Raw genomic sequence first — 25,126 nt, 5'->3', positions numbered from 1 at the left:
ACTTATAGTATGAACTGACCCAGAGTACAGGTGTCTTGACTTCTAGCTCTTTTTAATTGCACAAGCAATCTATGAATACTTCCTCTCTTAAAGAACTTAAAATATATCAGAAGGCTAAAATCCTGTTTGCCACCACTGCAGTCTTACGCTTCCTTCTCAGAAGGATTCACCATCTTTAGTTTGGTGTATATCCTTCTATATCTCTTTCTATATGTATATATCATAAACATATACATGTACTTGTAGCAAATATGTAGCATATTTGTGGGATTTTAAAAAACATAAATTATATAATTATGTGTTATGCTTTTCATAAATTTTTACAATTTACTTCTTTCCCTCAACAGTACACCTTAGAGATCTTTCCTTACCAGTATGCCTAAGTCCATCTCATTCTTTATAATTCCTGCACAAGCTGCCATGCTTTATTTAACTATAGTGTCCTTATTTCAATTTTAGGTGCTTTCCAGATATTTGCTATTAATTTCTCAAGCTTTGAAAAATGCACATCCTTATAAACATGGGTAAACGATTCTCTGGATCAAAGGGCATTTGCATTTTAACTCTAATAGATATGAGTGTCCTGTCTGCTAGGAGACTGTATCATAGTAGAGAACAGGACTCCTATTTATACCTGCTCCCATATTACCTGGTGCGTGGGAAGACCCAATAAATGAGCCTCTTGGATATATCCCATTTGACTGAGAAAGAAGGTCACTCTAAAAACAGAAGAGAGGGAGAAAACAGTCTTCTGCCAACAAAATAAAAGCATTCCCCACATTATTTATAAGGGGATGTCAACTCAAGAGAAATACACCTAAAGCGTTATGATTTACAGCCCAGGAATCGCGCCGCTGCCACTGATAAATGCAAGCGCTTCTGGAGACGAAGACACTAAATTACCTTTGTCGCCACAGAGAGGGGGTTTATGGGCTGGGTGGTGGCAGCCACACTTTGTTCAGGAGTTTCTCTTAACATCTGGCCGCAAGTGGTGCCTGGGCTGTCCAGGGGCTGGCATGCTCATGTTAGTCCCTGCTGTGTGCCTGGCCTCTCCTTCTCGCCCTCCTTCCACCGCTCTGTGGACGAGAGTGCGAGGGCAGTGAGGCTCTCCCAACTTCTTCTTACCCTTACAATACATTGGGCTTCCTGAGCAGGGTCTAAGCCCCATTTCTTTCTAGATCCTCACCCCAAGCCCAATAAAACCCCAGCCATGGTCACTCACCCTGTTCTGCAAGGTCCACATGCTGACAGGCATGACGACCTAGCTAGCTGTAGAGACTGCCAATGTCTTGTCATTGGGCAGTTGCTGTTCTCATTTCCTGGGCAATTATTCCAAATCATCCCGACTTCCTCGTGATCTCTCCCCATCACTCTCAGGAGGCACCTCCTCTCCTGTTTCATTCAAAGTAAAATAATAATGGCTTTAACTTCTGCGGTGATGTGTATGCATTCATCTCTATCTGCCCCCGTCTTCCCTCTGGTCTCAGAAGATGAGGTCCAATCCTGTTCTGTCTGAAGCTAATGGGGATCCAGGTCTTCTTTCCCCTAAAACACTGTGATTCATCTAGTGTCACCTCTGTCTCCTGTGTCCTCAACTTTCCTTGTTTTACTTCTTCCCCCAGAGGTTATAAACACCTGAGGCCCTCCCATCCTAACCATGTCCATCACCCTGCTGTCCTATTGAGTTATTGCTTTTCCTTCCTTTTGATTCGAGCTTCTCAGACATGTTGTTAACAGGTACTATGTTCACTTACTCCACATTTACGCCTTAATTTGCTGCAGCCCAGAGACTGCCCTGCCACTCCACTGAAACCTTTCTCACTGTGTCAGCAGCTTCCAAAGACACAAATCAGGGGACATTCTCTAGTCTTTATATTTTCCTGGACTTTTCCCCACTGCTGAACATTTCTTGGAACTCTTATCTGCTTGACCTTGACAAGATTTCTGTTCCTTGGTGCTCCTCAAACGTCTCTTCCCTGGTCTTTGCCTGGACTTTATCTCCAAATGCCAGGGTTCACAGGTTAGTGCCCTCACCTGGCTGTTTCGCTCTCCACCTGATAGCAGGCGATTCTCCTTTGGTGATGTTGGCTCTGCATCTGTCAGCAGGTGACCCCCAAATACAGACGAACAGCGTTTATATTCTCCCAAGTTTTAAATTTATGTATCTTATCTTATGGTCTACGTTGATCACCAACCAGGTATCTCTCTGATGTTTTAACTCAGCATGTCCAAGAGGAAACTCATCCCGCCCCACCAGCCCTGTGTTATCAGGATCATTGAGTGGTTCTGTCATTCATAAAGCACCCCGTGCTGGAGCCCTTATTATCTTAGGTTATCATTCCCCTCTGTCATCCCCATATTCAATGAATCCCTAAGTCTTGTATTCTACCCCCCACCCAAACAAATACTCTTTCTACTTCTCTCCATCCCCCACTGCCAACACCTTTAAGTCAAGCTACCATAATTTTGCTCCTAGACTCTGGCAAAGACCTTTCAAAACCACCCTCCTTTAGTCCATCCTCTATACTTTAGCCGGTATGATTCCTCTAAAAGGAAAATCTGGTTTCAGTGGCTCCTCATTGCCTATAGTAGGGGTCAGCAGACTCCTGTCCGCAGGCCAAATCTGGCCCTTGCCCTGTTTTGGTAAATAAAGTTTTATTGGATCACAGCCATGCTTATGGTTTTTTGAAAAAACATATTGACCATGGCTGTGTTTTCACTGCAGTGGCAGAATTGATGAGTTGCAACAGAGACCATATAATGCACAAAGCCAAAAATATTTGCCATCTGGCCCTTTACAGAAGATCTTTGCTGACCTCTGCCTTACAAGGTAGGAGTCAAATGCCTTAGCCTGACTTACATGGCCCTTCATGATATAGGTCTTGCCTACTTTGCTGGTCTTATTTCCCTCCTTTTCGTCACAATTTGTACCCCAAATAGTTTGTAGCTCTTCTGCATGTACTATGCTAGTTCGTAACTCTAGTCCTTTGTCTGTGATATTCCCTCCGACTGAAACACCCTTCCCATGTTTCTTGTCTCCTCTTAATCATCCTTCAAGACTCAGCTCATGCATTGCCTGCCACAAGAGCCTCCCCGATCTCCTGGTGGGTCAGGTGCCCCTCTACTGTTATCTCACAGAACTCAAATCTCCCTCTCCCATAGCATTGTCCATATTATGTAGATATAATCTTGGCAAGCTGTCTGTCCCCTTCATTAGGCTGTGAGCTTCTTAAGGACATAACCCTTGTCTTTGTCCTTCTTGAACCTCAGCACCTAGTACAGTGCCTGTCACATAGTAGGTACTCAATAAATACTCATTGAACGGATAAGTGCCCAGTGGATTGAAGTAAGATGGCTTCTCATCAGGGCAATGAAACAAACAATATCAAGAACCCCTGATAGATTTGCCAAACACATTAACTGTCTCCTATCGCAGAACAAGTTATTGGAAACATGAAACAGAATTGATGAATTATAATGAGAACAGAAGGTCTGGGGTTCAGGCCCTCAGAGTGCAGGTGGAGGGCAGAAGCATGTGGTGGGTGGTGGGCTCAGAGAGTTCAACAGGGCCTGACCAGTGGGCCTGAAAAACACACTCCAAGAATGTAAAGGGTAGATCTGTTTTCTAATACAACCTCTCCTTTACTAGTTCCTGACTATGAGCAAGTTACAGTCTCCGAGTCTCAGCCCCTCCACCATTAAATAGGCTTTAATAATGTTCCCTTTGCAGAGCTGAAGAATTAACAACCAAAGCAAATTAGCACTCTAGAGTACCCAGTGGAAGGCCTGCTACCACGTTGGTGTTTAATAAGCAGAAACTCCCTTCCATCCTCTGTCCTTCATCCCAGAGCAGGTCAGGTGACGCTGCTGTGCGGAGGCATGGATGCTGACAGGCAGGACTAGGGAAAACTATGACTGGGTGCTCCACATGCCAGAGATTGCAAAAGTGGGCTAAACTCACAGCAGAAATCCATGAACACAACAGAAAACCTCTTGGCAATGAAAGTGGAGTTTCGGTGAGCTCACTTTTAAGTATGTTAAATTTCGTGTGTTTGGGGACATCCAAAGAGAATTGTCCAGAAGCTTTTTAAACTCTGACCTGGACCCCTAAGGAGGTATCGAGAAACCTCTGCATAATGTTAGGATTCTTATGAGTATAGGTGACGTAAAACATCAACCTGGCTAGAGTAAGAAGGAACATTGATTGTTTCCTGTAGCTGGGAAACCAAAAAGGAAAATTTAGCTTCAGGCATTGCTAGATCCAGGAATTAAAAAATGAACATGGGGATTTGGTTCCCCACCAACCTCTCTGCTCTGCTGTCTTCTGTGTTGGTTTCTTTCTGAGGCAACAAGATGGCGGCCAACAGCTCCAGATTCATGCCTGCACCATTCTGAGTCCAGTAGTAAAGAGAGCTTCTCTCTTCTTCACAGTTTCACAAAAAATGCAAGCCTGAGTGAGCCTGAACCAGTCATAATGGACAAGGGGACTGAAGGAGCCTCTTACCTTTGACCTAAGTCAGTCTTTCACCTGGCCCTTGGAAATTCCCACCAAACCATGAGAACAGTAAGGGAGGGAGGGGTTCCCCAAAGGACAATGAAGGGCCTTACCTGAAGCAGGAGAATGAAACTTGGTAGATGAAAACTATAAGCATAGAAAATGTTTTCCACCAATGGGGAGGCTGAACTACAGGAATGGGCAAGACTATGAAGACAAAGAATGGTAGGGAGGAAGGAAACGTATTTGAGTGTTTGGGGTCCCCATTCAGTAACCTTGGGAAATCCAACTAAAATGGTGTATCCTGATCAGAGACTTTATTTATCCCTAAATTTCAATGGCCAATCCATCACCACATAATTAGTAATGCTGTGCTTTGAATTTATTACCAACCCCGGCTTTCTACTGTTGCTATTGGACTTGTACCATATTGCAATGTGAGCATGGAGATTATTGTATAAATTCTTCTCACTCACATAATCATCGTGATTTTAATTACTGTGTAATCTTTGCTAATTACTGTTGTATGTATCATTTGCTTTGGTGCCGATTTAACACAACTGCTTTTCGTTTGGCTAAAAGATGGCATTACAACTTTTCCTTTTTGCAGGGGAAAATTTGCTTTCTGTAAACATTTGCAGACCCAAACTTTTGGCTTGCAGTTCTTGGTTTAAAAAGAAAGATGCAGATCTTGCCACCACCCCTGTTTGTTTTTATTTGGGATAAGACTGGTTTGAATAAGTAAAAAGGTCTAAATTACACTGTATTGTCTTTAAAAAAAAAAGTTGTGTTACTTTCAAAGAAGGGCAATTACTCTACTACAGACAGGAAGCCAAAGATGGGTCATGTGAGGGCTGCTTAAATGAGTAGATAAGACTCGTTTGTAATTAGTTCATTAATTATAGATATGTGAATAAATGGTACTTAGCTTTAAAAACAGCTCGTTCCCAAGGTGGGTTAAGCATCTGATGCTAATCTTATTTCAATAATACATTTATTTACTGGTCTCTGCCTTCTTAAAACTGGGAGCTCAGGATAATTTTAATCCATCCTGGAAACACTTAATGAATGGGCCTCTCATGAATATGGTTTTATGTCTTACTAGGACATAAGGAGTATTTTCAGTTTTATTAGTATTAGGAAGATTAGTGGAAAAGATGTTGAAACTGAATGCACAGAAATATTCAATGCAAACACATTAACCATGGACCAAAGGCCTGAGCAAGTGAAACCAGGTGAAGTCTGAATGTAGACACAGGATTTATCCTTAGGACCCAAATCCTAGACAAGTATTTATAGGAAGGAAGCCTGTTTCCTGTCTGGAACTCCAGGTCTTGGATGGTAGGTCTGTGGACCTTTTAGAAAATTTGAGACTCACCTAAGCTGCAAGTTTGTAGAAAACTATTTGGATACATCATTGATGGTTCAGAACACTCTTTTAAAATCTGTGGTTCTCTGTTAAGCTAAGGTTTTGTTACACAAATTTGCCATTGAAATATATATACAGAAAAGTGGGTCTTAAGGAAATTTTCAAAAAATTGGTCATGCCTCATTCATTTGTAATTACTAACAAAATCCAGACTGGACCATTACAGTGCCCCTACAACTTCCTTGTGCCCATTCAAGCCATCACCTCCTCCTTCCTCAAAGATACCCACCATCCTGACTTCTAACACTGTATATTAGATGTGCCCCTTTTTGAACTGTGTAAATGGAAGCATCCAATATGTCCTCTTTTGTGTCTGGCCTCTTTCTTTCAATATTATGTTTTCAAGATGCCCCCACACTGTTGCATGTAGTGGTAATTCATTTATTTTCATTGCTCTATAGTCTATAACAGTGGCTCTCAACTGGAGGCACTTCTGCACCACTGCCCACCTCAACAGGGGACAACTGGCAATGTCTGGAGACATTTTTGACTGTCTCATGCCGCTGGCATCTAATGGGTAGGGTTCAACGATGTTGCCAAGTATCTTACAATGCACAGGACAGGCCACATAGAATTATCGGGTCCAAAATGGCAATTATACCACCACTGAGAAACCGTAGTCAATAATATGCCATTGTGTGAACATAGAGTAATAATTAATTCTATTATTAATAGACAATTAAGTTGTTTATGGTTTCCCATGATTATGAGTAGTATTACTGTGAACAATCTTATGCACATCCTTTTGTTGCATGGATATACAGATTTCTGTTGGGCGTATACTCAGCAGTAGAATTGCTAGGTGTTTTTTCAGCTTTGGTAAATACTGTCAAAACAGTCATTCCAATTTATGTAACCGTCATCAGTGAATGAATGTTCTGATTGCTCTAAATCCTTGCCAACGCCTGGTTTTGTTACTAAAAAAAATAGCTATTCTAATAGGTGTTAGTAGTTTCAAATTTTGGTCTTCACTCACATATCCCTGGTAAATAAACCTTTCTATATGCTTATATCTTCATTCGAATATCCTCTTTAATGAAGTGTCTGAGAAAGTCTTTTGTCCATTATTTTTATTCTTTGGTTATCCATCTCTTTTGTATTGATCTGTAGTTCTTTATGTATTCTAAATGCATGCCCTTCATAAGGTATGTGGGTTTTCTTCCACTCAGTCACTTGCCTTTTTCACTCTCTTAATGGTTTATTTTTATAAGCAAAGTTCTTAATTTTAATGTAACCCAGTTTATAATGTTTTCCTTTATGGTTGGTACTCTTTATATATTGTTGAAAAATTATTTGCCTACTTTGAAATCATGCAATATTTTCTTATTTTTTTTTTTTTTTTTTTTTTTTTTGAGACGGAGTCTCGCTCTGTCGCCCAGGCTGGAGTGCAGTGGCGCGATCTCGGCTCACTGCAAGCTCCGCCTCCCGGGTTCACGCCATTCTCCTGCCTCAGCCTCCCAAGTAGCTGGGACTACAGGCGCCCACAACCACGCCCGGCTGATTTTTTGTATTTTTAGTAGAGACGTGGTCTCGATCTCCTGACCTTGTGATCTGCCCGCCTCGGCCTCCCAAAGTGCTGGGATTACAGGCGTGAGCCACCGTGCCCGGCCCAATATTTTCTTATTTTTTGTAGACATTGTATTGATTTACCTTTTATATCTAGATATACAATGCATCATGAATTGATACTTATTTGTGGTGTGAGGTAGGGCTCACTCTTTTCCATATAGATATCCAGTTGGTCTAGCACATATGTTTTAGAGAAATGATATTGTCCACATTACACAACAGTATGAATTTGTCATAAATCAAGTGATCTTATGTACATACGTCTGTCTCCAGACCCTATTCTAGTTCACTTTTCTATGTGTCCATCCTTGAACCAATATAGCATCTGGAAGTATAAGTTCTCCATCTTAATTCTTCTTTCAGGTCAGCAAATGACTCTCAGGGAAATGCCACATCATACTGTGTTCACCTTCAGTGTATTTCCCTCTTTCCAAGATTTGGCCTTTTGAGTCCTGGCTGCTTTGATGGCTTTCCACTGTCCTTAAATTTGAATTCTACTTTTCTGGCTTTCCAGGTAGCTCTGATGCAAGCTACTATATCTGGAAGCTGAGAGCTGAGCTAGGCTTTTATTCTTTTATGTAAATAAACATTTTTTTTCTAATGTACACTTCCACCAACAGTGTATAAGCATTCCTTTTTATCTGCAACCTTGCCAGCACCTGCCATTTTTTTGACTTTTTAATAATAGCCATTCTAACTGGTGTGAGTTGGTGTCTCATTGTGGTTTTGCTTTGCATTTCTAATGATCAGTGATGTTGAGCTTCTTTACATATGCTTGTTGGTCACATGTATCCCTTCTTTTTAAAAGTGTCTGTTCTTGTCCTTTGCTCACTTTTTAATGGTTTTTTTTTTCTTATACATTTGTTTAAGTTCCTTATGGATGCTGGATATTAGACCTTTGTCACATGCATGGTTTGCAAATATTTTCTCCCATTCTGTAGGTTGTCTGTTCACCTTGTTGATAGTCTCTTTTGCTGTACAGAAGCTCTTTAGTTTAATTTGATCCCATTTGTCAATTTTTGCTTTGGTTGCCATTGCTTTTGTCATCTTCATCATGAAATCTTTGCCCGTTCCTATGTCCAGAATGGTATTGCCCAGGTTGTCTTCTAGAGTTTTTATAGTTTTGGCTTTTACATTTTAGTATTTAATCCATCTTGACCACTGTGGAAAACAGCATGGTGAGTCCTTAGAGACCAAAAGCAGAAATACCATTTGACCCAGCAGTCCCATTACTGGGTATGTACCCAAAGGGATATAAATTGTTTTACCATAAAGACACATTCATATGTATACTCATCACAGCACCATTCACAATAGCAAAGGCATGGAATAAACTTAAATGCCCATCAGTGGTAGACTGGATAAAGAAAATGTGGTACATATATGCTATGGAATACTATGCAGCCATAAAAAAGAATGAGATCATGTCCTTTGCAGGGACATGAATGGAGCTGGAGGCCATTATCTTTAGCAAACTAATACAGGAACAGAAAACCAAATACCACATGATCTCACTCATAAGTGGAAGCTAAATTATGAAAGCACATGGACACATAGAGGGGAACAACACACACTGGGGCCTATCAGAGGGTGGAGGGTGGGAAGAGGGAGAGAATCAGAAAAAATAACTAGTGGGTACTAGACTTAATTCCTGGGTGACGAAATAATCTGTACAACAAACCCCTGTGACACAAGTTTACCTATAGAACAAACCTGCACATGTACCCCTGAACTTAAAATAAAAGTTCTTTTTTCTTACCTTCTATGCCTAGGGAAACATGAAGTTTCACTCATATTTTCTTCCAGTCCTAACTTAGTGAATCTACCACCCCCTCCAGAATGTAAGTTCCCTGAAGGCAAGCACTGTTCATCTCTGTGTTGACAGCATCTGTCATCACGACACTCAATAAATGATTCAGGATGGAAGCAAGGAAATATTAATGGATGCATAATTTCCATTCACTTAAAGCTGCATCTTCATGGGGAGCTGAGTGCTTTTATGAATTAGTCTGAGGTTTTCTGTGACTATTGCCATTTCACCATACTCTGGTGAGGCAATGTCTCTGCATGGAAAGTGAAGGGATGCATTAAATTCGCTTAAATATGTTGAATCCAAATTGAATCTACAAGCCAAGTAGATTTTAATTACTCTGCAAATCTAGAATTACGTTCTTCAAAACATTGTGAAAATTGTAGCAGAAGGTAAAAGACTCGAGTTGTAGAGCCAGTACTTGCACCATCTCATCAGAGTGTGACTTGGGAAGTTCTATTCCCTTCTCTGTTTTTCTAGGTGTAGAATGAGGGGTTCAAACCAGATGAGGCCGCAGCTCCCTGTCGATTTGTTATTCTAGAAATTGATCACATCCTGTAGAAATGAAACAAGGCTCTTGGCTTAGTGTTAGAAATATGGAGAACTCACTTTAGATTGTGTACTGGAAGTGGGTTTTCAATCTTGTTTTTCAGCCAGGAGAAGTGGATGTGACTGACTGGAGAGTGGAAATACTGGGTTCTGAATTATTCAGCCCTTTGCACATTCTTTCCACAGTTCCACAATCCCCCTTCTTTGTACTCCTCCATTCCTTCATTCTTTCCATTCTACAAGCTTTCTTTGGGGCATTCCTGATGTTGGGGATTCATAGAAGAAAGATGTGGTCTCCTCCAGAAACTAACAGTCTTGCCGGGAGATACAAATAAGTAAATAGACAACAGCAGTACAGAGGGGGACACAGGAGGCTGTGGGAGCCAGGAGAGGCCCCAATCCAGGCCAGAGGGCGGAAAGACTTCCTGGGGGAAGCTACAGTTGGGCTGAATATTAAAGGGTGAGTGAAAATGTTTGTCTGGTTTTTCTTGAAATATAGAATAATGGTTTATCAGAATCACCTGCAGAGTATCAGTTCCTTCCTCTCTGACTCCCTCCTAATTCTTTCTTATTAGGCTAATTTCCTTCCTCCCTCCCTGCCTCCCTCCCTGCCTCCCTCTCTGCCTCCCTCCCTCCCTTCCTTCCCTCCTTCCTTCCTTCCTTCCTTCCTTCCTTCCTTCCTTCCTTCCTTCCTTCCTTCCTTCCTTCCTTCCTTCCTCCCTTCCTCCCTTCCTCCCTCCTTCCCTCCCTCCCTCCTTTCCTCCTTCCCTCCTTCCCTCCCCTCCTCTCCCCTCCTTCCCTCCCCTCCTCTCCCCTCCTTCCTCTTCTCCCTTCTCCTTTCCCTTCCTTTCCCTTATGAAAACAAGTTGACAACATCACAACAGCTCTCCTTAAATAGTTTCACATCTTTCTTCTAAGAAGGACATTTTCTAACGTATCACTATCACACTTAGGAAAATTAAGAAATCCATAACATTATCCGTATTTATATTACCCAATTATCCTCCCATATACCCTTTTTGCCTGTTCAATTTTTCTTATTATTAACATCTTGCATTACTCTTCAGTCTCTTTTAAATGAGAATGATCCCCTTATCACTACCCAGCTCCAGTTTAACTTTTTTTTTTTTTTTTGCGGAGGGTAGACTTCCAAGGGTGACTTGAATGGGCAACTCTATGCAAAAATTACTGACCTTTGTCCCCGGTAGCCAGTAAGAATGTGTGGGTGAAGTCAAGCCAAATTCTGCTGAGCCGCAGAAGGCATGGAGGCAGGTGTCCACTCAGGGCAGCTCGATGGATTGGTTTGTAAAATTGTCAAAGACTCGGCACTGACCTTAAGCATCAGAGAGAACAGCAAGCAAGCCTTGAGAGCGACCTTGTCTCATAAAAACTGCCATATTGTAAGGAATACAGGATATTCACCGTGTCTGTTTCCTGACTCTATTCCCCATGCCAGGAGTGGCCAGGCATGGGGACAGCATGGGGACAGATTGCTGCTAATGTCACCTCCCCCTCACTTCCCTGCTTCCTTGGCATCCTCCTTACTTTGAACTTCCCTCTCAGCTAGGGGTGAGGGAGCTTCCTAAGCCTCATTTTCCTCGGCCTATGAAATTTAGATATCAGCCCTTGCTTGTCAAGAGTTTTGCAGATTGAGTAAGCTAAGAATCGATAGGAGGAATCTTCTGCTCTTGCTTGGAATGTCTTTCTCGAGCCATCGTCAACACTGAAATCCTACCCTTCTTCCAAAGCCTGACTCAACCCACCTCCTCAAGAAAGGCTGTGCATGGCCGGGCGTGGTGGCTCACGCCCATAATCCCAGCACTTTGGGAGGCTGAGGTGGGCGGATCACTTGGGGTCAGGAGTTGGAGACCAGCCTGGCCAACATGGCGAAACCCCATCTCTACTAAAAATACAAAAATTAGCTGGCTGTGGTGGTGGTGGGCGCCTATAATCCCAGCTACTTGGGAGGCTGAGGCAGGAGAATTGCTTGAACTTGGGAGGTGGAGGTTGCAGTGAGCCGAGATCACGCCATTGCACTCCAGCCTGGGCGACAAGAATGAAACTCCATCTCAAAAAAAAGAAAGGAAGGCTGTGCACCCAGGCACCAGTACTGACTGCTCTCTCCTTTGCCAACCTCTTGGTGCATTTATAGTCTGTGCTTCACAGTGTCTCTGGAATTTCTTGCATTGCTGACCCTTCTGCATGTTTTTTTCCAGACTCAACACCTACACTGCTCTCCCCAGGAGGGGAGGGCAGCCCATCTTCTGCTGCTATGTGCTCGGAACATTATAGGTAGACAGACAGACCAGGGTGGGAGTCTCAGCTCTGCTCCTTCTCAACAAGCCCATTTGCCTCTCTTAGCCTCAGCTTCCTCATTTATAAAATGGGACGATAAAGGGCAGTAGAGTAAAGCAGTTGGGAGCCATGGGCCTGGGGTAGGACTCCTTGGTTTAAATCCATGTTCTCCCACTTATGACATGACAAATTACTGATTCTTTCTGAGCCTCGGTTCTGACAGGGGAAGATTGCAATATCTGCTTTAGAGGACTGTTGTGAGCATAAACTTGAGTAATGTCTATAAAGCCTAAAGGCATAATACATGACAACTCTAATGATGTGGTATTTACCTGTGCACCACAGTAGCTTAATAAGTGCCTCCCATTGCCTGCATAAGGCATAGTCCTGGGTACCCTGTCAACTTTTATTACAGACTCTCTGTTGTTATTTTGGACTCAGTTACCAAATCTTCAGGCCATCTTCAAAGAGCATCTGGTTTCCCATCTCAGGCCTCACCAGTATTAAAGAACATCAATATGTTTTTAATTTCCTCTTTAATTTCAGGGAATGGATGAAGAACGGGGGCTGACAGCATGCTTTGGGGGATGATTCACGGTGTCATTAAATCTGTATTGAGTTTCCTGTAGCTAGAATTGGCCCAGGCTCTGACCACACTCAGACCTGGGAATTATGTTTTGTTTGTTTGCTTGTTTTGCTGTGTGATTAAATCTAATGACAGTAAATCCAGCATCTCCTTGACTTGGACTTTCTTGGTTCATTACATTGCAGTGGATTTTGAAAAATATGTATGTGTAGATGTAAATTCAACTGGTTGAGGTTTCCCGTCAGCCTTCTGCCCGGTGGGTGTGTGATGTAGTGGAAGGAGAAGAATGGGATTCAGAGCTGGCCCACCAGCGTTCAAATGCAGGCCATGCCACTTAGCAGTATGGCCTTGAGCAAATGGTTTCTCACCACTGAGCCTCAGTTTCCTCATTTGCAAGGTGGGGTGATGCCTCTGATGTTGATGGGGTGATGCTGCTTAGCTTGATGAGATACTGCCTACGATACATGCAGATATAGGTGCCTTCTTTGTTCTTCGCCAGTTTTCATGGAGCATCTGCTTCTGTGGTTGACACTAGAGATAAAATGATGGGGCCCCATTCATAAGCTAATCTGAAAGGGGAAGGGATATGGTCCAAGCAGGAGACACTGTCTCAGACACTAGCTCGTTCTGAGGCTGAACCAACCACCTCAGTCTCCACTTCCCTTCTCCGTGCTGTTCACAGTAGGCTTATACATGGGAATTGTTTACTCTTGAACATCTGCCCTCAATCTGAGATCTTCTCTAGCACTGATGAAAGAGGTCATTAAAGAAAAGCAATCAGACAAGTGTTAAGGTTTTAAAATTTATGTTAAACCATTATGTCAAAGGATTAACTTTGAGATAAATAAGTAATGCATGAAAGTTTAACTGTAGTGTCTTTTGCCTCAATGGCAGTACTGGGAGTAATGGGAGTAGAAATGGCTTCCACTCTTAAATACTGAGTATGCATATGACACGCATCATCTCTCATTTCTCACAAGACCCTGGGTCCTAGGGCAGTGTCATTCCCACTCTTACTCCTGTGTAAGTTCAGGCTTCAAAAGATACCTGGGGGCCTGGACGCCATGGCTCACACCTGTAATCCCCACACTTTGGGAGGCTGAGGTGGGCGGATCACTTGAGGTCAGGAGTTCGAGACCATCCTGACCAACATGGTGAAACCCTGTCACTACTAAAAATATGAAAATTTGTCTGGTGTGGTGGTGTGCACCTGTAATCCCAGCTACTTGGGAGGCTGAGGCAGGAGAATCACCTGAACCCTGGAGGCAGAGTTTGCAGTGAGCCACGATTGTGCCACTGCACTCCAGCCTGGGCAACAGAGCAAGATTCCATCACAAACAAAACAAAACAACAAAAACAAACAAACAAAAAACAAACCTGACTTGGAATAGACAGAGCCGGGATTTGAACTCAGGTCTCTCTGCGTCTGAAGCTTTTTTTTTTTTTCCTGCCTTGTAGGTTAGAAAGAGTGGAAATTTCAGTATTCCTGAGTTTTCATGTCCTAGTTTACCTAATAAACTTCTATAACTTGAAGCAACCCATACTTACAGCTTTTTCATATAAATACCCTTATTCATCAATTCATTTAATAAGTCCAATATTTATTGGAACCTACTGTGTGGCAAGCGCTAGAGCAGGATTCATAACTTGAACATTTTATTGAGCACCTACTATGTGCCTGAGGACTGGCAATTCACTCATGCATCCAACACATGTTTATGGAGCACCTACAATGTGTTAGGGCCCTGGTGCTTCCCTCACTTACTCAACACAAATTCATTGAGCACCTACAGTGACATTGTTCTATAGACATTGTTCTATAGACACTGGTAGCAGGGAATGCAATGCATAAAAATCCTGCCCTCATGGAGTTCTGATCTCCACAGCATTGCAAGGCCAATCTGGTTTCCCTCATTTTTCAGCTAAGGAAGCTGAGGGTTAGAGAAGTTAGGCAGTGGTCCCCAGGTCACGTGGCTAGTGAGTGGTAAAACCAGACTTGGTTGCCACCTGTGTGTGCTTGCAGAGGTTACTCAGCCTCTCTGTACCTGGAGATCACAATCCCTATCTCTCAGGGTTGCTATGAGGGCAGGAACCATCCGTTTGCTCTCTCCTATATTCCTGGTATCCAGCACAGCACCTGGCGCAAGTAGGTATCTAGTCAGGGGTAGCTGTTGTGACCAATGACTATTTCATCCACTAAGTTATAGAACCAGCCCAGCATCTTTGTGGCTGGATGCTCAAGGACTATCCTCTGGCTCTTTCCCGTAGCAGGTATACCAGAAGGATATTCCTTTTTGGACAAACTGCAGGGCAGGCAGCAGAAGTCTGCAAGGGTTTTCTGGAGTCTCTCCTTGAAGAGTAACAGTACCCCTGCCTATCCTGTCTCTTAGTGACTCTGAGAGCCTTCTATACATCATCTCTCTCCCTGGCCCAGGCTCCGGGAAGCAGACACCGTAACATCCTGATTATCCGACATCCCTCCATCATGATGATGATGGGGAGTTCCATCTGAGCCACACCGAGCTGGTCCTGTAAAGACAGCTACAAAGAAAAAAAAAGACTCTTACTGGCCCCCAGATGAAGTCAGATAGGATGTGTCTGAAGTGTCCAGCGCTGGGACAGGAGCGGGGGTGATCATCCAACCTCACTCAGCAGAACTTGGGATCCTTATCCCAAAGCCTACAAAAGGACATCTGAATTCAGGTTAAATTCTTCAGTCTATACAGAAAGGAGTGGATGCAAGGAACTTTATACCTTGAGAGGTGGTGCAGACAGGAAATGGAAAAAGCACTTGCAGAGATGTGGGTGGATTTCTGCATGGGAAAGCCAGGAAGAAGCACTTGGCCGTGGGCAGCTTCTTTCTTTCCTTCTTTCTTGCCCTCTCTTCCCCCTCTCTCCTCACTTGACCCCCACTTCTTCTCCTCTCCAGCCCCCACCACCAGGAGTCTACACTGCATGGCTTGTTTTCCTGTTTTAAGCTCCCCAGCTGAGGTTTCAAAGGCACCAGACCATTCCAGAAAGGTGGGACTCAGCTCACTCCAATCTCAAGACATCAGACCCCGTGACAGCCAAGCTGGGCCTGAGTGGCTGTGCTGGAACATCTTGGCTTCTATGCCTTGTAGAAGGCATTGCCCCTCAAGGGCCCCAGGGAAGGCGAGTGAATCTTCCCCTGTGCCAGCATAGCTGGGAACCTTCCTGGCTTGGGCCTAGCAAACCTATGGCCTCTGCACCTGATCACCAGCACTCAGACTGTGACCTCCAGATCCCCATTTCCGGGCAGCCGGTTACTTCACCATGGACCCCAGCCTATCTTGCCTTTTTGTCAAAGCCGAAGATGGCAGATCCTTCGTTGCCAGGCAGAAAGGCCTCTGCAATGTTCCTTTCTCTCCTTCTTGCCTTTGCCTAAGTCTCCTTCCTTCTTCTCCATCACCACCGCCCTTCTGGGTCTCCTTCCTCTTTCTCTCCATCTCATTTCAACTTCTTTCCTGTTTAAACTGCCTCCTCTTCTTTCATGCTCTGACCCTCCTTCTCTTCTTCCTACATTTCTTTGCCCTCCCTTCACTTTTCTCATCCTGACTACCTCTTCTTTCTCATCTGCCTTGATTGAATTTGACAGCATTTGCTGAACATCTACTACATGTTGGGCTCGGTGCCAACTCCGGAGGTGCAGAAATGAGAGTCAGCAAGACACTGTCAGTTCAGACTTGTGGTCTGTGATTCTCCTTCCACCTACTTTTATGCCTTTTTCCCCCCTATGTTTTTGGCTCCCCCTCTTCCCTCCTCCTCCTCCTCTTCCTCCTCTTGGGACTTCTTCACCCTCCATTTTCATGCCCTGCCCTGGCGTCTGCAGCCAGCAGTGGCAGTGGAAGCTAGGGTGAGCAGGATGGCAAAGTCCCGGGAGATTCGGTGACAGGAGCCCTCAATGTTGCCCTCCTCACGTGGCAGGCAATGGATGAGACAGAGCATCCAAGACACTCATTCATCACACCCGCCTCCTTTCAGGACCAGGACAGGATGGAAATGACTTTTGTCAGTTCTGCAGCAGCCCACTGCCCCTGGCAGCTCCAAGCTGTTTATTAATAAAAAGTAGGGAATAAAAAAAAAATACAGGCGTGTGAATGCCATCTTGCCGTGTATTCGGGGAGTGATTCCAAAGCAGTGAAGTTGACAAATACGCCTTCGGGGAATCACAAAGGAGCCCTCTATCTCCTCTTCCAGCCCGTGTCCAGCTGTGATGGGAACAGGCAAGAAATAGGAAAGGAGGGAGCTGCTCTGGGCAAACGTGTGGCCTTTGTTTTAGCACATGGGAACCAACCTACCTTCTTGTGGTGAGCTGAAGGTCACCTGCCCATTCATTCTCCTGTGCATCCCTCTTTGAACTTCAATTGAGGCTTTTATTGAGTCCGGTGTGGGGTTGGGTTCTGGAGATCCAGAAGTTAAATAGTAGTAATAATGATTGCCTTTAATTATTAATGATTAATAACCATTTATTATTGGTTATAAATTATTCATCATAACCACTAACCATTATTGGGGTGATTAGGTGCCAGAGACAGTATCAAGGGCATTTCTTTCACTGTCCCGGCTGCCCCAGGAGGAAGGCACCATGACTAGGGTTCAGGGAGTGAAAGGAGTACTCCAGGTAGAACCGCTCATGCAAGACCCAGAAGCAGGGAGGGCTTGGCCTGTCCCAGGAGACCAGCGTCCTGGAGCAGGGTGAGCAAGAGGGCAGGAATAGCAAGCCTGATCACACAGGAGAAGGACTGAGGGTGATGGTCAGAGAGAGAGAGGAGGTAGCTCCTCCACGTTGCCACCTTGACACCCAGATCTTACCATCACCAGACCGCTACTGCAATCCTCTTCCTCCCATCTGACATGGGGAATAAGGAGAGGCGGATGATCACAGCCAGCTCTATGCCTTGTCCTCACGAAGCCCTTTAGCTGGGCCCATCGTTGCCATGGCGACCTCACACAGGCCCCCAGCCTGGGGAGCTCCTGCCAGACCTAGAGGAGATAGGTTTGTGGAATCACTGAAGCTCTGTCCTCAGGGGCACTCAGGAAGGCAGGGTCTAGGTGCCTGTGTCAGTCTCTTCTGGCTGCTATAACGAAAACGCCATAGACTGGTTGGCTTATAAACAACAGAAATGTATTTCTTATAGTTCTAGAGGCTGGGAAATCTAAGGTCAAGGTGCTGGCAGTTACATTTGTTGTCTGATTCATAGATGGCCATCTCACTGTGTCCTCACACAGTGGAAGGGGTGAGGGAGCCCTCTGGGGCCTCTTTTTAAGGGCACTAATCTCATTCACAAGGGCTCCACCCTGGTGACCTAATCACCTCCCAAAAGCCCTACCTCCTAATATCATCACATTGAGGATTAGGTGTCAACATATTAATTTTCGGGGGAGGCAAACATTGAGTCTATTTCAGCCCCCACCTATTTCCCTGGGAAAGATGCTGCTCTCCTGCCCCAACCATTCCCTCCCTGCCTTCCATGGCATCACCTCAAGGGACCTTGGCTTGGCTTCCTTCCCAGATTCAAAAGCCCATTGGGTCATTGTGGTCAGTTCTTTTTCTCCTAAACTATCCTGTGTGATCAGGAGGAAATGGTGTTATCCAGCTGGGTAAGCAAGAAGTCTTCCCCAAAGTCTTGTAGCAGAATCTCAGTCACGCTTTATACATAGAGGTCCGAATCCTGCAGTCGTCCCGATTGTTACAGTTCCAGCAACAATGCACTCAGAGGCAGGGACCCCGTGATTGGAAACCCGCGTATGCATTGCCCTCAGCGTCTCTTCAGGCCTGCGCCCACATTGGCTTTATCTGCAATGCCAAAACTCTGGCATTTGGCCACTTTTTACTTTAAAAAAAAAAATAAATTGTGACTTTGCTGGTGGGAGGGAAGGGGGTCGTTTCTCTTAGAGAGAGGACAGATTTTATTTATTAAAGGAAAGGTTGGTGGACTCCAGTCTCTCTCCTTTGAATGATGCCATTTATTTTACAGTCTCTAATTTGGTCCCACTGTGAGGCTTCTACTTTTCAGAGGCAAAGTGTTTCTGGCGCTGCTGCTACAAACTCCCTCTGCATAAAAGCCACGTCTGGTGGAGTCCCAGAATAGAAACCGTCTGTCCTCTTGTGTATAGTCTTGGTTTTAAGTTGATTTCATGTGAGTCTTTCCCTTCTGGGGGAACAAGATTTTACCTACACCCTCACCCCATGAAACAATCAGGGATGTCATGGGGCATCCTGTGGAGATACATATTTGGGTCTTGACTCTCAGAAGCCCCACTTAGTGGGACTGTCCTCTGGGCTTGGCCCTAAATAAACAAACAACCCACTGCATGTCCCCTTCCGGTCTTGAAGAAGCAAACTACTTATTTCACAGTAAGCTCTGGGATGATAGGTCCTATCATGTCAGATATGATGCCTCATAAATCTAATTCATCCGTCCTAGCTGCAGTTTTAATCTACTCAAATGTACTTAGCTGGGTTTAATTATAGACAGAAATTGCATTCAGAAAGCAACAAGAAATCATTTACATGGCTTGAATTTGCACATTAAATCATATGGTTCATTTGAGAGTGCGATAGGGATGGTATTTCCAAAGAAAAATAATATTAGTGCCTGTGCTTAGGGGCCCTCACACCGATTGCACAAATTGTATGAATTGCACAATTTCTACAGACTGCATTTTTCTTCTTGGCACAGGATAAATGAGGAGGCTGGGGACGCTGAGAGGACCCAATCGGCACCGAGCAGAGCCTGGTCCACAGATGTCCGCAGCAAGACCTCGGGAGACAAGCCTGTTTCTCCCCACTTCGTCCACCGGCAAAAGTACTGTCATTTTGGGGACGGCGAAGGGCTTGCTGTCCAGAGAAAGGCCACAGAGAGATTAGAAGCTGCGTCCTCTCCCCTGGCTTCTCGGAGTACAAATACATCCCCGCTGTCGAGGGAAAAGCTGCCCAGTCCTTCAGCGGCCCTCTCGGAGTTCGTGGAAGGGCTCCGGAGGAAGAGAGCCCAGAGAGGCCAGGGGTCCACGCTGGGCCTGGAGGACTGGCCCACTCTCCCCATTTATCAGACGACTGGGGCTTCCACACTAAGGAGGGGCAGGGCTGGCAGTGACGAGGGAAATCTCTCGTTGAGGGTTGGGGCAAAGTCACCCCTGGAAATCGAAGGGGCCGCTGGTGGTCTCTTGAGGTCCACCAGCCTCAAATGCATCTCTTCAGATGGTGTTGGGGGCACGACCCTACTCCCCGAGAAGGCGAAGACCCGATTCAGTTCCTGCGAGTCCCTGTTAGAATCCAGACCGAGCATGGGGAGAAAACTGAGCTCCCCGACCACACCCAGGGACATGCTGTTGTCACCCACACTGCGTCCTCGGAGGCGGTGTCTGGAGTCCTCTGTGGACGATGCGGGCTGTCCAGACCTTGGAAAGGAGCCGCTCGTTTTCCAGAACCGCCAGTTTGCCCACCTGATGGAGGAACCTCTAGGCAGTGACCCCTTCAGCTGGAAACTCCCAAGCCTCGACTACGAACGCAAGACCAAAGTGGACTTCGATGACTTCCTCCCAGCTATCCGGAAGCCCCAGATGCCTACATCCTTGGCCGGAGCAGCCAAAGGTGGGCAAGATGGTTCTCAGCGTTCAAGTGTCCACTTTGAGACAGAAGAGGCTGACCGTTCCTTTCTCTCGGGGATCAAGACCATTTTGAAAAAGAGCCCAGAGCCCAAGGAGGATCCTGCTCACCTGTCCGACTCGTCCTCATCCTCCAGCTCCATCGTGTCCTTCAAAAGTGCTGACAGCATCAAAAGTCGACCAGGAATCCAACGACTTGCGGGTGACGGTGGTGAGGGAACGTCCCCCGAGCACAGAGAGCCAGGGGCGGGGAGGAAAGACGACGATGTTGCAAGCATAATGAAAAAATATCTCCAGAAGTAGACACCAGTTCAGGTAAAAGCAACAGGCTGGGGCTGTTCTTGGGGAATGAGAATTCACCTTGCAGCCTTGGGGAGAGCAGGTGCTCCTATACTGTCCTTACTGCCACAACTAATTTCTTTAGAGATCAAGATTTTTAGAGGTTTTAGCTGAAGTCATGTGTTGCTGGATGCAAAGCCTTTCACGAGCCCTCAGCTGGGTACCTCCATTTCCTTGTACTTTGAAATGCAGACACATCAGAAAGTAAGGGGTTCCTGTGGGATGACGCTAAAGAAGGTGCTGGATGTGGCTGGGCGCGGTAGCTCATGCCTGTTATCTCAGCACTTTGGGAGGCTGAGGTAGGTAGATCACCTAAGGTCAGGAGTTCGAGACCAGACTGACCAACAGGGTGAAACCTTGTCTCTACTAAAAATACAAAAAATTAGCTGGGTGTCTTGGCTGATGCCTGTAATCCCAGCTACTCAGGAGGCTGAGGCAGGAGAATCGCTTGAATTGGGGAGGCGAAGGTTGCGGTGAGCTGAGGGCACCACCACTGCACTCCAGCCTGGACAACAAGAGTGAAACTCTGTCTCAGGAAAAAAAAAAGAAGAAGATGCCAGATATTTAAAATTTCCTCCCCCTACTATCATTTTCTTTTCTTAATGTCATTCCACCTGGGGTTGAAGGAGCTGCGATGGCATTCTGTCCACATAATGACGGGAGATCTGTGGTGGGATCGCAGACATGCAAAGGGCTGAGTTGGAAGAGACCTTCAGAATAGTGGAGTCCACTTGCATTACGTATGGAGAGAAATAGGCCCTAGGTTGAGCGGGGAGGGAACAAGTACAAAAATCACAGAGCAACAGTGCAGGAGAAGTAACTACTGGCTGCCCTTCCTCCCGCTCCTAGCACTCATCCTGTCACTCATCTGGAGTCAAGGTAAGAAAAGGAATTCAGGCCGGGCGCAGTGGCTCACACCTGTAATCCCAGCACTTTGGGAGGCCAAGGTGGGCAGATCACAAGGTCAGGAGATCGAGAGGTGCCTGTGGTCCCAGCTACTGGGGAGGCTGAGGCAGGAGAATGGCATGAACCTGGGAGGCAGAGCTTGCAGCGAGCTGAGATCTCGCCACTGCACTTCAGCCTGGGAGACAGAGCGAGACACCCTCTCCAAAAAGAAAAAAGAGGAATTCATTGCTAACCAAGGCTTACATTTATTGAGTGGACACATCAGACAGTCATTTAGTACTCCTGATATCCCCAAGTGGTGGTGGATATTATTTATCCCCATTTATCAGGTTGACAGACTGAGGATCAGAAAGATTAAAGTCACTTGTACAGAATCACCAGGGCAGAATTGGGTTTCCAGCTCTAGAATCCCTACATTTATCTTTAAAAGTTTTCCGTAGGGACACATTCCTGGCATCTTCATGAGTGAAATTAGAGCTGCCTGAGAGTCTATGAGCCCTCGTAAATCTCCCAGTCACTGAATCTCAGAACTCACTGCAGCTCAAGGCTCAGATGGTTGAGCGATTGCATATGGCTCTCAGGATGCACCTGCTGCAACCCGCAGGCCTCCTTGACCCAAATGAGCCACACATCCTCTATTTCTTCGAGAGGCAGCCTCAGCCCATCAAAAAGCCATTGCCCCTTCCGCGGAGACAGGCTTGGACTATATCAGAGCAAACTAATTTGACTTAACATGGCCTTCTCTCTGCTCTCAATTACCGAGTAAAGATCTGATATTCATTTACATTATTATGCTCTCGGGGACATAGAAAGCAGTTTCAAAGGCCAAGTAAAGGGCACACATCCATGAGGGGAGCAGTCCTTAGCAGAAGTCATCGCAGAACATCTTGTCTCTGCCATTCCGTTTTAATCAAGTCCCCTTCCTACCCTGAGCAAGGTTCTTCTCCAAGGATGCTAGTTTTTCAGCTATACAATGCAGCACCTCCAACAATGCAAATGCATGGTGGGCTTTGGGACCAAGCAAGACCCCCCAAGGCTCAGTTCTGCCCTGTAACTAACCATTGGACCCTGGACAAATGATACAGTCTCGCCAAGCCCCTGCGTCCTCAGTTGGAAAATAGGGATAAGAGTACCAGCTACCTAAAGTAACACTGTGGATTTCATGAGAATATGAGAGATTCCTAGAATAGAGCATGGCACCCCATGGATGCAGTAAATGCCAGGTTACTTTGGAATTTTTGGACCTTTGGGAAATCTCTCCCAACTTTTTCCCCCACTTGTTCTCCTGCTGCTGCCTATACTCTGCCATCCCTTTCTGTGGAGTTGCTACAGTAATGCCACCTGGGAATACAGAATTCCAGGCCCTCCACCCCATTCATTGTCTCTATCAAAATGTACCCATCTTCCTGGCCAGGCACAGTGGCTCATGCCTGTAATCCCAGTTCTTTGGGAGGCTGAGGCAGGAGGATCACTTGAGGCCAGGAGTTTGAGACCAGCCTGGGTAACATAGTGAGACCCCACCTCTACAAGAAATAAAAAATAAAATATTAACTGGGTGTGGTGACATGTACCTGTAATCCTAGCTACTCGAGAGGCTGGAGCAGGAAGATCACTTGAGCCCGGGAGTTGGAGGCTGCAGTGAGCTATGATTGCACCACTGCACACTAACCTGGGTAACAAAGTGAGACCCTGCCTCAAAAAAAAGAAAAAACCTTACCCATCTTTTGTCCCATTCATCAACTCTGACCTGTGTTTGCTTCCAGCCTCCTTGAAGCTGCCCTTGAAGACTTCCCAACTCTACAATAACTTGGAGACAGAGAGACTGGCCAGGCCTCCCCAGTGGCCAAAGCCAGCCAGCACGGCCACCCTCAAGAGACAAGACGGGCCCACAAAGGCAAATCCTGCAGGGATGCTGGGCTCCCAGTGTGGTTGGCCTGAACAAAATAAAGTGTTGACTCCTGGGCATCTGTGCCTTCTCTATGGCCTTGCTACCTGGGATTCCAGAGTGTCGATGGGGTGCAGATAGGGGTAGGACTGTTCCAAAGAATAGAACCAACCCGAACTGTGTGTAGTTTGGGGTATATACTGCTATTTCTCTTCCTACATGTCTACATGCCATGACCTTCTTCCTCCTCTTCACCTGGCCAGTTTCAGCTCACTTCTTCCAGGAAGTCTTCCCTGATATATCAAACAGAAACAAATGCTCCCCCTCCATGCTCCCTTAATCCCCATGCTTGTCTATCATATTCCTTTGCCAATTCATTTCTCTATCCTGTGCATTTATAAGTGTGTACAAGCATTCAAGAAACTGATGAATGATGAATGAATGAATGAGTCAAAGAACAAATAAATGAGCCCACACACCCTGAATGCATGTGACACACTGATATATATGCATCCTACAAATGTGCACCCACATCAACATTCAAGAACCTTGAATTTATTCCCTTTTTACCAAGGCGAAGCTAGCATATGTGTGCCCACATTTAGGTAGCAAATGCTGCCTTTATTTAAATTCCCACTAGCATAGACTCCATATCCTACCCCAAATTTGTCTTCATCCCTAGGACCCCTCTGGTGTAACCAATCATAGCTCCCACCCGTGGGAGGGAATTCCCATTTGGATCACTGCTGTGTTAGTTTGCAAGGGCTGCTGTGACAAAGTACCATAGCTGGAGGGTTGAAGTCCAAATTCAAGGTCAGCGGGGTAAATTCCTTCTGAGAGCTGTGAGGGCCTCTCTCCTTAGCTGGTAGATGGCTATCTTCCCCCTGTGTCTCCTCATTTCATCTTCTGTTCATGTCTGTATCCAAATTTCCCCATTTCATATTGGATGGGGTCCGCCCTAATGACCTTATTTTAACTTGGTCACCCTGTAAAGACCCTACCTTTTAATTAAGTCATTTTATGAAGTACTGCAGGTTAGAACTTCCACATTTTTTTGAGTGGGGCTGGGGAAGTGGGCACAAAATTCGACCCATAATAACTGGTAAGGTCACCCCAAAAAGAGGAGCTCTCATCTCTGATCATCCTCACTAGAGACTCTGGGTAGAAGTGGGGCAAGGGAGGAGGATGGGGCAGGAGGGAAATTCACTGGAGCCCCTCTCTGGAGACCTCACCGTCTCTGGAGACCTTCCTGCCTCTCTGATGGAGCACGTTGGTGAACAGTGGACCCTGTTGTCTCTGATGCAGGCTCAGTCTCCCACTTGGTGAATCCACCATCCACCTCTTGCCATTCATAGGAGGGCTCTGGGTCACTGGAGAGTGCTGGGATATATGGGGAAAGCAGCCAGGACCTCTGGCAAAGCCCCGGCAAAGAGGAGGCACCACCCAAAAGCTCGCCAATGCTTAGGTGTGGGGTGGGAATGGGAGAAGACCCAGGCTCTTGCATGAGGCTCTTCCCAAGGTTTCTGCAGTGAAATCCATCGAGTCATGGAGTCTCAGCCAAGTCACTTCCCTCACTGGGTCTCAGTTTTCTCATCTCAGTAATGGGAACAACAGTTACTGAACTTCATAAAACC

At 45.5% G+C, this 25,126-nt stretch overlaps 1 protein-coding gene across 2 annotated transcripts in view; it reads left to right on the top strand.

The window, feature by feature from the left end:
- MYO18B (myosin XVIIIB) overlaps positions 1-23,572 on the top strand; it is a 300,206-nt gene extending 276,634 nt beyond the window's left edge. For both annotated transcript variants that reach the window (XM_050745880.1, XM_050745879.1), the window contains 2 exons: positions 19,438-20,677; positions 23,371-23,572. In XM_050745880.1, coding sequence (XP_050601837.1) covers positions 19,438-20,665 — 1,228 coding nt within the window. In that variant the 3' untranslated portion in view covers positions 20,666-20,677; positions 23,371-23,572. The remainder of the gene's footprint in view (positions 1-19,437; positions 20,678-23,370) is intronic.
- Positions 23,573-25,126: the final 1,554 nt, after the last annotated feature.

The sequence above is a fragment of the Macaca thibetana genome, chromosome 10 (genome assembly GCF_024542745.1).
Source record: "Macaca thibetana thibetana isolate TM-01 chromosome 10, ASM2454274v1, whole genome shotgun sequence".
Taxonomy (NCBI): domain Eukaryota; kingdom Metazoa; phylum Chordata; class Mammalia; order Primates; family Cercopithecidae; genus Macaca; species Macaca thibetana.
Note: the sequence above shows the minus strand (reverse complement) of the source record. Positions and strands in the feature narration are given on the sequence as shown.